Below are 16948 nucleotides of genomic sequence, written 5' to 3' on the forward strand. Positions count from 1 at the left end.
CTGTTGTGATTTCAAGAGTTTCCTCATAGGTAACTGTTGATTCTTCAGTTGGTACTTCAGAAGGTTTCTCTTCTTCAACTTCAGGTTTGACAACAATTTCAACTTCAGTTTTCTCAGATGGTGTTTCCTCTGATTCTGTTGTAATTTCAAGAGTTTCCTCAAAGGTAACTGTTGATTCTTCAGTTGGTACTTCAGAAGGTTTCTCTTCTTCAATCTCAGGTTTGACAACAATTTCAACTTCAGTTTTCTCAGAAGGAGTTTCTTTTTCCTCTGTTGTGATTTCAAGAGTTTCCTCATAGGTAACTGTTGATTCTTCAGTTGGTACTTCAGAAGGTTTCTCTTCTTCAATTTCAGGATTGACAACAATTTCAACTTCAGTTTTCTCAGAAGGAGTTTCTTTTTCCTCTGTTGTGATTTCAAGAGTTTCCTCATAGGTAACTTTTGATTCTTCAGTTGGTACTTCAGAAGGTTTCTCTTCTTCAACTTCAGGTTTGACAACAATTTCAACTTCAGTTTTCTCAGATGGTGTTTCCTCTGATTCTGTTGTAATTTCAAGAGTTTCCTCAAAGGTAACTGTTGATTCTTCAGTTGGTACTTCAGAAGGTTTCTCTTCCTCCACTTCAGGTTTGACAACAATTTCAACTTCAGTTTTCTCAGATGGTGTTTCCTCTGATTCTGTTGATATTTCAAGAGTTTCCTCAAAGGTAACTGTTGATTCTTCAGTTGGTACTTCAGAAGGTTTTTCTTCTTCCACTTCAGGTTTGACAACAATTTCAACTTCAGTTTTCTCAGAAGGAGTTTCTTTTTCCTCTGTTGTGATCTCAAGAGTTTCCTCATAGGTAACTGTTGATTCTTCAGTTCGTACTTCAGAAGGTTTCTCTTCTTCAACTTCAGGTTTGACAACAATTTCGACTTCAGTCTTCTCAGAAGGAGTTTCTTTTTCCTCTGTTGTAATTTCAAGAGTTTCCTCATAGGTAACAGTTGATTCTTCAGTTGGTACTTCAGAAGGTTTTTCTTCTTCAACTTCAGGTTTGACAACAATTTCAACTTCAGTTTTCTCAGATGGTGTTTCCTCTGATTCTGTTGTAATTTCAAGAGTTTCCTCATAGGTAAATGTTGATTCTTCAGTTGGTACTTCAGAAGGTTTCTCTTCTTCAACTTCAGGTTTGACAACAATTTCAACTTCAGTTTTCTCAGAAGGAGTTTCTTTTTCCTCTGTTGTGATTTCAAGAGTTTCCTCATAGGTAACTGTTGATTCTTCAGTTGGTACTTCAGAAGGTTTTTCTTCTTCAACTTCAGGTTTGACAACAATTTCAACTTCAGTTTTCTCAGATGGTGTTTCCTCTGATTCTGTTGTAATTTCAAGAGTTTCCTCATAGGTAAATGTTGATTCTTCAGTTGGTACTTCAGAAGGTTTCTCTTTTTCAATCTCAGGTTTGACAACAATTTCAACTTCAGTTTTCTCAGAAGGAGTTTCTTTTTCCTCTGTTGTGATTTCAAGAGTTTCCTCATAGGTAACTGTTGATTCTTCAGTTGGTACTTCAGAAGGTTTTTCTTCTTCAACTTCAGGTTTGACAACAATTTCAACTTCAGTTTTCTCAGATGGTGTTTCCTCTGATTCTGTTGTAATTTCAAGAGTTTCCTCATAGGTAAATGTTGATTCTTCAGTTGGTACTTCAGAAGGTTTCTCTTTTTCAATCTCAGGTTTGACAACAATTTCAACTTCAGTTTTCTCAGAAGGAGTTTCTTTTTCCTCTGTTGTGATTTCAAGAGTTTCCTCATAGGTAACTGTTGATTCTTCAGTTGGTACTTCAGACGGTTTCTCTTCTTCAACTTCAGGTTTGACAACAATTTCAACTTCAGTTTTCTCAGATGGTGTTTCCTCTGATTCTGTTGTTAATTCAAGAGTTTCCTCAAAGGTAACTGTTGATTCTTCAGTTGGTACTTCAGAAGGTTTTTCTTCTTCCACTTCAGGTTTGACAACAATTTCAACTTCAGTTTTCTCAGAAGGAGTTTCTTTTTCCTCTGTTGTGATTTCAAGAGTTTCCTCATAGGTAACTGTTGATTCTTCAGTTGGTACTTCAGACGGTTTCTCTTCTTCAACTTCAGGTTTGACAACAATTTCAACTTCAGTTTTCTCAGATGGTGTTTCCTCTGATTCTGTTGTTAATTCAAGAGTTTCCTCAAAGGTAACTGTTGATTCTTCAGTTGGTACTTCAGAAGGTTTTTCTTCTTCCACTTCAGGTTTGACAACAATTTCAACTTCAGTTTTCTCAGAAGGAGTTTCTTTTTCCTCTGTTGTGATCTCAAGAGTTTCCTCATAGGTAACTGTTGATTCTTCAGTTGGTACTTCAGAAGGTTTCTCTTCTTCAACTTCAGGTTTGACAACAATTTCGACTTCAGTCTTCTCAGAAGGAGTTTCTTTTTCCTCTGTTGTAATTTCAAGAGTTTCCTCATAGGTAACAGTTGATTCTTCAGTTGGTACTTCAGAAGGTTTTTCTTCTTCAACTTCAGGTTTGACAACAATTTCAACTTCAGTTTTCTCAGATGGTGTTTCCTCTGATTCTGTTGTAATTTCAAGAGTTTCCTCATAGGTAAATGTTGATTCTTCAGTTGGTACTTCAGATGGTTTTTCTTCTTCAACTTCAGGTTTGACAACAATTTCAACTTCAGTTTTCTCAGATGGTGTTTCCTTTGATTCTGTTGTGATTTCAAGAGTTTCCTCAAAGGTAACTGTTGATTCTTCAGTTGGTACTTCAGAAGGTTTCTCTTCTTCAACTTCAGGTTTGACAACAATTTCAACTTCAGTTTTCTCAGATGGTGTTTCCTCTGATTCTGTTGTGATTTCAAGAGTTTCCTCATAGGTTAATGTTGATTCTTCAGTTGGTACTTCAGAAGGTTTCTCTTCTTCAACTTCAGGTTTGACAACAATTTCAACTTCAGGTTTGACAACAATTTCAACTTCAGTTTTCTCAGAAGGAGTTTCTTTTTCCTCTGTTGTGATTTCAAGAGTTTCCTCATAGGTAACAGTTGATTCTTCAGTTGGTACTTCAGAAGGTTTTTCTTCTTCAGCCTCAGGTTTGACAACAAGTTCAATTTCAGTTTTCTCAGATGGTTTTTCCTCTGATTCTGTTGTTATTTCAAGAGTTTCCTCTTCAGAAACAATATCTTGCTCTACATCAACAAGTGAAGGTTTCCTATCTTCTACAGAGGGTTTTGTTTCTGGTACAGTTACCTTCTCTTCAGCAACTTTTGTTGCAGTAGCTTCATCAGTGATAACAGATGCAATAATTTCTTTTGTGAATTGTTCAGCATATTTCTCAATTATCTCGGAAGTGATTTCTTCTGGTTGTTCAGTTACAGCTTCTTCTGATATAAGGTCTGTTTTCATTGGTGTTTCCTCTTCAGCTATTACTGTTTTCACGTCTTCTTGTTCTTCTACATGTGGTGTGTCCTCTGTTAGTTCTTCAATTTCAACAGGTGTCTCCTCCAGCTCAAGTTGTTCTTCCTGAGTAACTTGTGTCAACTTTCCTTCCTCTGATATAGCAGATTCCACTATCTCCTTGACAACTTCTTCTGCATATTTTTCATAAACTGTAGTAGATATTTCTTGTGGTACTTTTTCTTGCTCGATTTCAACCTCAACCTCTGTAACAGACAGTTTAGATTCCTCAACAACTGGGGTTTCTTCAATAATTTCTGTTGTTTCTTCAGAAATTTCCTCAGGAATTACTGTTGGTGCTTCTGTTACAATTTCTGTTATCTTTTCTGTTTCTTTTACCTCAATATCTGAAGGTACTTCCTCCTCAGTAACAACTTCAGTTGTAGTTGTAACTGTTTCAATTTGTTCTGAGATAACTTCTGTAGTTTCAATGTCAATTTGACTTATGACATCAGAAGGTGTGACAGCTACCTCTGATGAGATTACAGACGGAGCTTCTTCTGTTGTCATTGGTTTCACTTCAATTGAAACTTCCTGGTATTCCGTTGGCTTAGATTCAACAACTTCCTGTATATCAGATACCTCAGAAACATTTTCCTCAGTTACTGGTGCAATAGCTGGCTGATCTTTTTCAACTGTTATTGTTTCTGTTATTTCTTCAACAATTTCTTGTGTTGGTTGTTCAACTTCCTGTTGTGGAAATTCTTCTGGAACAGATTCTGGTTGAGTTGTTTCTTCCTCAACTTCTGATGGTTTGACATCCTTAGAAATCATCACTGTCATGTCAACAGTAGTGGTCTCTGTTGGTTTCTCCTCAATGGTGAGAGTTTCTTCAAAAGTCTCGGTGGTAATCTGTTCAGAAACTACTTCTGTCTGACTAATACTTTCTGGGATAACCTCTTTTTGAATTTCAATTGTTGTTCTTGTTTCTTCAACAGTTTCTTCAGATGGAACAGGCACTTCTTGCTCCAAAGTTTCTTCTGTTACTTCATAAACCTCTTTGACTGAAGTTGTAGTTTCAGGAACTCCAACTGTTATTTGTAATTCAACTTCTTCCTTTTGGGTTACAGGCTGAATTTCAATTGTTTCCTTAAAGTGTTCCACTTCAGTAACATCCTCAGGAACGTCTTCTTTTTCTTCTGTGATATCAATAGTTTCTCTATATGTTTCTTCTGAGATTATTTCCTTTGGAATTTCTTCCTCTTCTGTTGTTATTTCAACAGTTTCCTTAAAAGTTGCGACTGTTTCTTCTTTGTGCAACTCAATGTCAATTTCAACTTCTTCAGATGGTTTCTGAGAAAATTCAATGGATTCTTTAAAGGTTGGTTTTTCTTCTTCTGGTAATTCTTCCTTCTGAATCACTATTTGTTCTCTGAATGAAACATTAGTTTCACTTTGAGGAGCTTCAACCTCAGTAATTGTTGGTTGTACTGTTAATTCAATACCCTCAGTAAACACTTGTTCTTCCACTTTTGGAACTTCTTGTGCTTCTTTAGTAAACTCCAAGGTATCTCTGAAAGTTATTTCCTGTTCTTGATTTGGAGCAATAGCTTCCTTTTCGTCATCTGTTTCTTTAGAAACATCTATCTCAACTTCAACAATTTCAGGTTTCTTCTCCGTGGTAATCTCAACTGTTTCTGTAAATGTTTCTGTGGTTGGAATTGTCTCCTCTGGTTTTTCTTCTTCCTTCGTGACATTGATTGTCTCTCTAAAGGTTATTTCCTCTACTGTCTGAGGGGCTGATATATCTCCCTCAACGACACTAGGTCTTTTTGGCATAATCTCTACACTCTCAGTATATGTTGTATCTTCTGTTTTTTCTACAGTTTCAATTGTTTTGTCCACTGTAGTAGTAATTTTTACAGTTTCTTCGAATGTTTCCTCTTTTGGTCCAGAGAACTGAATCTCAACAGCAGATGGCTGATCAATGTCAATACTTTCAACAAAAGTTTCCTCTGAAACATCTTCTGGTACTTTAGAAACCTCAATAGATTCCCTATAGGTCTCAAGTTTGTCTGTAGGAAATTCTAAATCTATTTCAATTTCCTCAGGCTGCTCTCTTACAACTGGTTTCTTGAAAGTTTTTGTTTCTTCTATTTCTGGAAGTTGTTCCATTGTTGGGACAGTTTCCGGTTTCTTTGGTGTTATTTCAATTGTTGTTTCAAGTAGTTCTTCAGGTTTTTCCTCAGTTGTTATTTCAACTGTTTCCTTAAAGGATTCTGTTGGTTTGGGAGCTTCAAACTCAACTTCAACTACTTCTGGTTTTTCTGGAGTTATTTCAATTGACTCCTTGAATGTTGTTTCTTCTGAGACCTCTTCTGGAACTTCTTCTGTTTCTTCAGAAATTTCAATTGTTTCACTGAATGTTTCTTCTGTGATCTTCTGAGTAAAAGGTACTTCAACTTCAACCACTTCTTGTTTCTTTGGTGCTATTTCAATTGACTCCTTGAATGTAGTGTCTTCTGTGACTTCTTCTGGAATTTCTTCAGCTTCCTTAGAAATTTCAATTGTTTCCCTGAATGTTTCTTCTGTAACCTCTTGAGGAGCAGAAACTTCAACTTCCACAGTTTCAGGTTTCTTTGGTGTTATTTCAATTGTTGTTTCAAGTAGTTCTTCTGGTTTATCCTCAGTTGTTATTTCAACTGTTTCCTTAAATGATTCTGTTGGTTTGGGAGCTTCAAACTCAACTTCAACTACTTCTGGTTTTTCTGGAGCTATTTCAATTGACTCCTTGAATGTTGTTTCTTCTGTGACTTCTTCAGGAACCTCTTCTGTTTCTTCAGAAATTTCAATTGTTTCACTGTATGTTTCTTCTCTGATCTTCTGAGTAAAAGGTACTTCAACTTCAACTACTTCTGGTTTCTTTGGTGCGATTTCAATTGACTCTTTGAATTTTGTTTCTTCTGTGATTTCTTCTGGAATTTCTTCTGTTTCCTTAGAAATTTCAATTGTTTCCCTGAATGTTTCTTCTGTAACCTCTTGAGGAGCAGAAACTTCAACTTCCACAGTTTCAGGTTTCTTTGGTGTTATTTCAATTGTTGTTTCAAGTAGTTCTTCTGGTTTATCCTCAGTTGTTATTTCAACTGTTTCCTTAAATGATTCTGTTGGTTTGGGAGCTTCAAACTCAACTTCAACTACTTCTGGTTTTTCTGGAGCTATTTCAATTGACTCCTTGAATGTTGTTTCTTCTGTGACCTCTTCTGGAACTTCTTCTGTTTCTTCGGAAATTTCAATTGTTTGCCTGAATGTTTCCTCAGTGACATTAGGTGTTATTTCAATTGTTGTTACCACTTGTTTTTCCTCAGTGGAATCTTCAACAGTTTCTGTGACAGTTTCCTTTGGTTGAGGAGCTTCAAAAGTAAGTTCAACCACCTCAGGTTTTTTATGAGAAATCTCTATTGATTCTGTGTATTTAGTTTCTTCAGATATTTCTGTTGGAACATCTTCTGTAACATCTGTCACTTCTGTCACTTCTGTTGTTGTAGAAATTTCTATGGCCTCCTTGACAGGAACATTAAATTCTATCTCTACCATTTCAGGTTTCTCTGGTAATATTTCGATGGGCTCTTTATATTTTGTTTCCTCTGTTACTTCTTCATCAGAAGGTCCTTCTTCTACAATTTCAATAGTTTCCTCAGTTTTTGTTACTTCCACTGTTTCTTTGAATGCTTCCTCTGGCTTTGGAGCCTCAAATTCTATTTCTATTGTTTCTGATTTGCTGGAAGTTATTTCAATAGTCTCTTTGAATTTTGTCACATCTGTGATTTCTTCAGGAATTTCTTTTGTTTCTTCAGTGACTTGAATTGTTTCTCTGAATGTTTCCTCCAGAACGTCTTGAGGAGCAGGAACTTCACTTTCTGTTTCTTCTGGCATTGTTGGTTTAATTTCAATTGTCTCCTTGAATTTTTCTTCTTCTGTGATTTTCTCTGGAATTTCCTCAGTTTCTTTTGTAACCTGAATTGTTTCTCGAACAGTTTCTTCAGTTACTACTTGAGGAGCAGATATTTCAACATCACTTATTTCCTGTTTAATAGGAGTTTTTTCAACAGAAGTTTCTTTAGGTTTTTCTTCTTCTGAAGAAATTTCCTCCTCTTCTTTTACGACATCTAAGCTGACCCACTTATCTTCATCAGATAGTTCTTCCACTGTGATAACTTTAGGTTTTGATTCTGTTGGAGCAATCTCTTGGACTCTTTCAATCATTTCTTCGATGTCTTCTGGTTTTTCAGGGATGCCTTCAGAAGAAGCAGTGCTTCGAGCTACAAAACAGAGTTAACGTTATTACTCACCTTGACCTTGCTTTCTACTTATTTTACCTCACCTGTCTTTGTCTGGCGTCTGGTCAGTTTTGACAGAGTGACTTTCATTCAAGTGTGGAGTATTTAGGACATTGTTTAATTAGAATTACTATATATGTTATGCAACATCATTTTGTAACCCATTGCTGCAATCATTTAAAGATTAAAAAATTTCCTTCTTTCTTTTATTTCTAATGAGGTCATGAACTATATTGTCAAAATATTCCACACTTTATCTAGAAAGTAAACCTGTTTCTTAGCTACAAAGTCACTGATGTATGGGCCATAATGCAAGGGTCAAATATTCATAAAATACAAGAGTCTGTTCTCTCACCATAGTCTATATTGAAATAAACTATTTTGCACTGGAACATAGCCAGAAAAGTGGCAATGACACAATTCATCAGATAAAATGGAATTTATTGTTTGACGAGACAGACAACAAGTGATGACACAACACAAAATGATACAATAGGAAATAAGATTTTGAACTTGAATAAGGATTTGAAACAAATTTCTGACTAACTGGGACTATCTTACTAATTGCAGAGTTTTTTTATAATGATTATGAATATCCAAGAAAAATATTATAAGAAAACTTTATTTTAAAAAATTATTTTTTTCTTCTTCTAAATTTTGTATTAGTATTGAATAGATCCATATTTTCTTCCATTTGGATAAAAAGAATTACTCAAAAATACATGTAAATAAATATCATCAGAAATTTGTTTGCAAAATGGGCAAATAGGCAGTCAAAGGTCATAGGTCAGATAATAACAAACAATATATATAATGGTGTATGTAATGGTATCGGTAATAATACTTGGATAAATGTTTGAAATGGTTTCCATGGTTATGGTAAGAATATGTTGTAGGAGTAGTCTCATATGCAACTTACTTCATATCACTCTCATTCTAAACAGTTTTATCAAAATTTGTGTCATGCTATGGCACTGAAATATCACATAAACATGGATATAAAGGCTTTTCAATTTAAGGTGCATCGGTACAGAATAAATGAAAACGGTCAATGGAATAATATCTGTATACAGGTGTGTTGGTAAAAGTGAACATGAACATTCAGTGTGTTTTGGTTTTTTGTAGAGTTTTGTTTTAATGGTTGGTGGTCAAAACAAGGTAAATAAATCTATTGTCATGAAATGTAATTGTCTACTTGTAGGTATGCTGAGTAACCATTTCTAATTTCTTTTGTCTTAAAATATAAATTGGAACATCAACAAATTCAAAATGAGTTATGAACTTATCAAACAAGTAGTTTAATTACAAATCATGACAATAGAATATTCATTATGTAACTTACGAAGTACTGTGACATAAGCTGTGGAACGAATTTTTCCAGCGACATTAGCAATCTCCACCCAATATTCGCCTTCATCCTCAGGGAAAAGCTCCCTAAATGTAAGGACAGTTTGTCGCTCCTCGGTGACAATCTCGATACCCTCGCTGGGAGTAATCTCATCACCATCCAGGTACCATGTCACTGTCAGTGGAGGACGTCCTGTGTACTCCGCCACTAACTTAACAACCTTATTCTCCGTCTCGGACTGATCCGTGAGGGGGATGGTGAACATTGGAGCTTCCTGCTCTAATGTTGTCTTGAATGTCTCTTCTGGTACTTCTTCCACAGTTACATCTTCTGTAACCTCTATTGTGATCTCCTCTTTTGTCACTTCCTGTGGTTTGAACTCTACAGTGATCTCCTCTTTTGTCACTTCCTGTGGTTTGACCTCTATTGTGATCTCCTCTTTTGTCACTTCCTGTGGTTTGACCTCTATTGTGATCTCCTCTTTTGTCACTTCCTGTGGTTTGACCTCTATTGAAACAACTTCCTGTTGTTTTTCTGGTTGGAATTCAGATATTTCTATTTGTTCAGTTGATTCTTGTTCAACTGTAACTTTTGTTTCAACTGTATCTTCTGTTATTGGTTTGGAGTCTTCTGTTGGAACTTCAGAAGGTGCTGTTTCGATGGTTTGTTCTATCTCAACATCAGTAATTTCTGGTTGCTCTGATTGTTCTTCTACAACAGACACTTTAGATTCAGTTGGTGCTTCCAGTTCAGGTTTAGTTTCTGTTACTGGAACTTCTGATGGTTGAGTTTCTTCTGGTTTTGCAACTTCAACTTCAATTACCTCTGGTTGCTCTGGTGTTTCCTCCGATATTGTCACTTTTGACTCGATTGAAGATTCAATTTCAGGTGTAATTTCTTCACCTGGAATCTCAGAGGGTTTTGTCTCTTCTGGTTTTTCAGTAGTAATTTCAGTAATTTGAGATTGTTCATGTGTATCTTCTGAGATTGTCACCATTGATTCTTGTGTTGTTTCCTGTTCAGGGTGTACTTCTTCTGTTGGGACGTCTGAAGGCTGAGATATCTGAAAAATGAAACAGAAACATCTTTATGTGTTATCTTGTATTATTCAATATCTTATTGTAATATTTGGCATATCTTATAAGTAACACATAAAAATTCATAAACAACACACATTGAAGCAAAGCTGAAGCTACTACAACTGACATTTCTGGAACTAATGACAACTGTCAAAGATAATACCCATTAGTCTAAAATGCAGTTATGTACACAGATTGGACTTCTTTCCTTCACTATATTATTAAGTCAGTTGAAATTTCACCAGCAATTGATCAATCAATACAGTATATTTACTGTTGCATGTTCTACATCCATAACTCTGGTTCTAGGTCTGGGATTGGCTTTAATTTTGATCCTGCTTAGTTTCATCAGTTCTGAATGTTTGAATTATTTTTTAAAAGATCTACAAATATTAATATCTCTGAAATTCTGTCAAAAAAATTCCAAGAAAATGAAGCACATAATTATCGCTGATATGAAGCCAGATATCTACAAATATCTAAATTTTAAATTTCATAGGTAAAAAACAAATAAATGTATCAACTCAATGAGTCATTAATGGATAGAAAACTAACCTCCTCTTGTTCCTCTTCAGGTACCGACACAATCTCTTCTGATCTCTCTGTCAGTTCCATTAATGCAGCTTTCTTCACATCATCAATGTCTATGTCCATGCCATTAGAAGACAGTTTCTGTATCTCGTCCATGAATTCCTTGGGGAATGCTGCCATCTCTGTATCAGAATCCACTGGTGGTCTAGGAGATGGTGTATCCATTGACGACATAAACGAGTCAGAAGCTTCCTCTGTGTCAGGTACATACTCATAGGCTAAAATATATAGAAAAAAATATTACAAAGCTGTTTGCTTATTGGAGATAAAGAAAAAGAAAATAATATTTAATTTTGAGCTTCCTGTCCCTTAGATTTTGTCATAAAGTGTGCAATTTCAAGTAGAGTTCATTGGTGTTTATTTCAGTTTCCCTATAGATCATTTATCCATGTACATCTTTCTCATGTCCCTTTGTTTCACAATTTTAAAAAAGTCATAATTTTTATCAATTCTGTAAGATCTATTCAATATTGTACATAACATTATCTAATGAAAACTGTTTACATATACATATTCTACTTTTGACAAAGTTTGTTTCGATTGATCACTTATGAATACTATTACTAATTTATTACCCCAGCTATTAACTATGAGTGGCTTTTCATTTTTTTGTTTAACTTATTTTGTTAATCTGCTGTCTCATTGAAGTCAATGTTTTATAATAAAAAAAATTATGTAATTCAAAATGTAGACCATTTCAAGCTCCCAATTTAGGTACTGAACTTTATTTGCCAGACAATGAATATTTCAATCATCAGAATAATATCCATTCAAAACTAAATAGGTGTAGGTATCAAATTTGGTAGAAGAAGAATCGAATAACTGAAAATCAGGCATGATTGAACATCTAAACCTTGTTTAAACATATCACTAAGACACATTTTGTTCTTACATTCCACTTCCAAGTAGCCCTTGGTGACAGCTTTGCCGTAAGGATTGACAGCCTCACAGCGATACTCTCCGGCATCTTGTGGGAAAACTTCAACAATCAGTAGAGTACAGGATCCTGATTCAGAGTCAAAGGTCAAGTGGAAATCTTGTGTCTCATAAAGTGGTTTATCATCATGGAACCATTCGACTTGACAAGTGGGAATTCCCTGTAACTCACATCGGAATTTAGCCTCTTCTCCATCCATAACTTTCAGGGTTGTTAGACCCCAAGTGAATTCTGGTGGACTATGGCCTTCTGGGATTTCTACATCATAGATTTCCTGTGTTGTTGTTGCCCTATCTATTATTTCAGATGTTTCAGTAGTCTCTTCTTGTGTAATAACAATTTTGGCAACACTGTCTTCTTCTTTAGAAGGCATTTTCAATGTAAGTTTAGGTTTGTCCTCAATATCAAGAGTGACCTCTACTTTGTCAGTTTCTTCTATTTCAGATAGTTCAAATGTCACTTCCTCTGTGACACTTTCAGAGGTTGTATCCATTACAGTTGTTTCTGTCACCTCTGGGACCTCTTGATCAGAAAGTTCAAAGGTCATTTCAATTTCTTCTTGAGGCTTTTCTTCTGTTTCAATTGTTTCAATTTGAATTGTTGATTCATCACTTTCTGGCAATTGAAAAGTAAAAGCGTCTCCGATATTACCAACAACTTCAGTAGTTGTGGTTTCCTTGATAACTGTTGTTTGTTTTTCGGTACCTGGGAATTCTAAAGTCATTTCAAATTCTTCTTCAGGTTGACCTTCAATATTAAGAGTCATTTCCTCTGTATATGTATCCTGGGAAACTGGTAGCTCGAAAATTTCAACGCTTCCAGTACCAGTTTCCTCGGTAAATGTTGTAATTTCTTGTTCAGTTGTTTCTTTTTCTGGTTGTATTTGTAAAGAAAATTCAACTGATTCAGAAGGTCGACCTTCAACATTGAGAGTCATTTCCTCTGTATATGTGTCCTGAGAAACTGGTAACTCGAAAGTTTCAACACTTTCAGTACCAGTTTCCTCGGTAAATGTTGTTATTTCTTGTTCAGTTGTTTCTTTTTCTTGTTGTATTTGTAAAGAAAATTCAACGGCTTCAGATGGCTGACCTTCAACATTGAGAGTCATTTCCTCTGTATATGTGTCCTGGGAAACTGGTAGCTCAAAGGTTTCAAAGCTTTCAGTACCAGTTTCCTCGGTAAATGTTGTTATTTCTTGTTCAGTTGTTTCTTTTTCTGGTTGTATTTGTAAAGAAAATTCAACTGATTCAGATGGTTGACCTTCAACATTGAGAGTCATTTCCTCTGTATATGTATCCTGGGAAACTGGTAACTCGAAAGTTTCAACACTTTCAGTACCAGTTTCTTCCGTAAAAGTTGTGATTTCTTGTTCTGTGGTTTCTTTTTCTGGCTGCATTTCCATAGAAAACTCAACAGATTCTGAAGGTTGTGCTTGGAAGGTGAATGTCATTTCCTCCCCAGTTGTTTCCATGGCAACTGGTGCTTCAGTTTCCTTTGTTGTTTGGATGACTATTTCTGTTGTTTCTGTTGGTACCTCTTCTGATGTTATATCCTGTTGTTGTGTTTCTTCCACATCAGTGGTCATGAAAGTAACCTGAGTGTCTGTTTCCTCGGTTACCTCAGTAGTTGTTGTTGTCTCCACTGATGTAGTTTCTGTATCATCAATTTCAAAGGAAAAGCTGACCTCTTCCTGCTGTTTTTCATCAATCTGGATGGTAAGCTCCTGAGGAACTTCCTGTTCACTCTCAGGTAGGGTAACAGTTTCAGATGATGTTTCTGTAACTGTTTCAACTTCAGATACTTCCATTACAACAGGTACTTCCTGTTCAGGTTGTTCCATTTTGATGTCAATCTGGAATTCTTCTCCAGGAACTTCCTGAATCTCAAGAGTTGTCTCCTCTTTCTGTACATCTTCAGTCTCTGGAACTTCAAAAGTAAATTCTTCTTTGACAGTCTCTATAGTGACTTGTTCTACAGTTGTTTGTTCTTCTGGTTTATCTTCTTCCACTGGTTTTACAGGGAGAACTAATTGTACTTCTTTCATGGCATCTCCCATGATATTCATGGTTAATTCTTCTATATGCTTCTCTCTCTTGTCAACTTTGACTTCTGTGACAACTGTTTCAGTCACTTCTTCCTTTTCTTCAGGAACAGGAACAACAATTTCAACTTTTTCTTCCTTTGTAAGTTGATCAGCTATATCTAATAAGATTTCAACTTTTTGTTCTTCAGGGAGGTTTTCCTCTGGTTTGACTTCAATAGAAATTTCATCTTTAAAATGTTTATCAACAGCAGGTTTCTTTTTCTCAATTGTAGTTTTAGATATCACTGTTTCTACAGCTTCTTGAATTTCTTCAGTTATAGGAATTGTAATTTCTGTCTTTTCCTCTACAATAGGCTTCTTTTCCTCAGGTACTTCTTCCATTGGGATAACTTCTTCTTCCTGAGGCTTCTTTTCCTCAGGTACTTCTTTCATTGGGACAATTTCTTCTTCCTGAGGTTTCTTCTCCTCGGGTACTTCTTCCATTGGGATAACGTCTTCTTCCTGAGGTTTCCCTTCTTCTGGAACTTCTTCCATAGGGATAATTTCTTCATCATGAGGTTTTTCAATTGTTTGTCTAATTTCTTCAATTTGTTCATCTTGAGGACGTGGTATATCTTTAATCTCAGTGACCTCTATTTCAGTCCCACTGACCTCTCTAACAACTTTAGCAATAATTTCAGTTGGTTTTTGTTTCATTGTTGTTGTATGAACTTCCACTTCAATTTTCTGTGCTGATGGTCTTCTTTCTTTTCCTGTGGTGAATTCAGTTTTATGAATTTCCTTTGAAGGAATTGTAACCTGAAATTGAACTTCCTTTTGTTCTTCAGGCACAATTTCAATAGTTTCAGTATGGACCTCCATTGTAGTCTCGGTCTCCTCCATAGGTACAGCACGTATCTCCTCAGTGGTTATGGTTCTTGTTTCTCGTGTTACTTCTGTAACATCCTGTGGGCCTTTAACAGGCATTTGTACAATAACTTCCACAGGTTTCTTGTCGTCTTCCTTGTCTACTGTGACTCTTGTCGTATGAATCGAGTCACCTTCAACAATTTTTGGAATGTCGTCTTCATCATGGAATGTTTCTGTAGTAACCTGAGTGTATGTTGTAGTCTCTGTGATTACAGATGATGTTGTTACTGGTGCTTGTGGAAAGCCAATTTGTATTTCAAAGGCTGTTGGTTTAGTCGATGGTTGTGTGACTGTTGGCACTCTATCGAGAGATATTGTCTCAATATAACTTGTATCCTCAGGTATAATAATGGGTTGCATTTCTTCTGTTGGTTCAATATCAATCCTGGATCTATGTCGCTCTAGGACAGGTATAGGTCTCTCAGTTTCCGGTGACATCTGCTGTACCTCAATGGTAGTTCTATGGTACTCTTCAGATGGAATTTCTTCATCTGGAGCTGAAAAAGGTCAAAAGGGCAGGTTTAGGTCAAGGTTAAAATAAAATAATGGTATTCCAAGGTAAACAATGGATAAAATGTGATAAGAAGCAATCAGGACAGAAGGCTTTTGGAATAAAATAATAAATCAGATAAAATTAGATTATTTACCATGTGCCTCCTACACATCAATATTGTGTAATATTTTATTGTATTGAACTCATATTTCAGTTTTATAGCTTCATCATTATATTATTTTTATAATATCACAACAAAGTCGTTATAAATCAGTTCAATCTCAAAAACAATTATGTGTATTTCTGTGTAACAGTTTTGAAACAAGCATATAAATGAACACTTTGTTTTATTTCAACTTTTCATTTTTTGTTCAATATTAACATTTGAGTTTAAATTAAACTATTCTAGTCTAATTCAAATTCAACAACAAGAATCAACTCACCAACAACAACAAGTCTACAGGACGTGATAGATTCTCCGTATGGATTCCTGGCAGTACAAGTGTATTCTCCCTCGTCCTCTGGGAAGACTTCCACAATAATCAGGATACTCTCCTTCTTACTGTAGTCTATGATGATCTGAAAGTCATGACTTGGCTTTATCTCCTTTCCATTGTGGTACCAGATAATCCTAGGCTGTGGTTTACCAAGGAACTTCACTCTCAGTTCTACTCTGGAGCTATCCTTAACAGTTGTTGGCTTCAGAAGCTCAGTAAACTCTGGAGGGATGAATTCCTCTGGTTGTTTTGGTACTGTCTCTTCTTCCTCTGGTTTCTGATCAGTTGGCAGTACAAATTCTACTTTCTTCACAGCTGTAAAACATCAATCATATAATAATTATAATTCAAAATCAGTAAATTTGGTGAAAGTCAAGTTGAAATATACTTCTGTGAAATACTATTCAACATAAAATACACCAGAAGTTATTAACAAAAAAATGCCAGACAAAGCAAAATTGGCAACATGAGTTTTATTTTTGTTTACTTCCTGCAAAAAGAACAAGCCATGTTATCCTTCCCAGGCAAAAGAAAGTCGTTACTGCTAAATATTCAAAGCCTCCCATTACAAAATTAAAATTAAAAAGTAATAATTTCTTACGTTTGATAAGAAGTGTAGATTTACATGTAACCACGCCTCTCTCATTCTCTGCCACACAGATATAACTTAGTAGACTTACGTTTGATAAGGAGTGTAGATTTACATGTAACCACGCCTCTCTCATTCTCTATCACACAGATATAACTTAGTAGACTAACGTTTGATAAGAAGTGTAGATTTACATGTAACCACGCCTCTCTCATTCTCTGCCACACAGATATAACTTAGTTAACTTACGTTTGATAAGAAGTGTAGATTTACATGTGACCACGCCTCTCTCATTCTCTGCCACACAGATATAACTTAGTAGACTTACGTTTGATAAGAAGTGTAGATTGACATGTAACCACGCCTCTCTCATTCTCTGCCACACAGATATAACTTAGTAGACTAACGTTTGATAAGAAGTGTAGATTTACATGTAACCACGCCTCTCTCATTCTCTGCCACACAGATATAACTTAGTAGACTTACGTTTGATAAGAAGTGTAGATTGACATGTAACCACGCCTCTCTCATTCTCTGCCACACAGATATAACTTAGTAGACTAACGTTTGATAAGAAGTGTAGATTTACATGTAACCACGCCTCTCTCATTCTCTGCCACACAGATATAACTTAGTTAACTTACGTTTGATAAGAAGTGTAGATTTACATGTGACCACGCCTCTCTCATTCTCTGCCACACAGATATAACTTAGTAGACTTACGTTTGATAAGAAGTGTAGA

At 35.7% G+C, this 16948-nt stretch overlaps 1 protein-coding gene across 1 annotated transcript in view; it reads right to left on the reverse strand.

Annotated features, from left to right (window-relative positions):
* Positions 1 to 16948, reverse strand: part of LOC134694149 (titin-like) — a 210078-nt gene that overhangs the window by 161821 nt on the left and 31309 nt on the right. The window contains exons 43-46 of the mRNA XM_063555147.1: positions 15564 to 15932; positions 11630 to 15124; positions 10702 to 10955; positions 9062 to 10130 (exon numbers count right to left, since the gene is read on the reverse strand). Of these exons, the coding sequence (XP_063411217.1) occupies positions 9062 to 10130; positions 10702 to 10955; positions 11630 to 15124; positions 15564 to 15932 (5187 nt within the window). The remainder of the gene's footprint in view (positions 1 to 9061; positions 10131 to 10701; positions 10956 to 11629; positions 15125 to 15563; positions 15933 to 16948) is intronic.

The sequence above is a fragment of the Mytilus trossulus genome, chromosome 13, assembly GCF_036588685.1.
Source record: "Mytilus trossulus isolate FHL-02 chromosome 13, PNRI_Mtr1.1.1.hap1, whole genome shotgun sequence".
NCBI lineage: Eukaryota > Metazoa > Mollusca > Bivalvia > Mytilida > Mytilidae > Mytilus > Mytilus trossulus.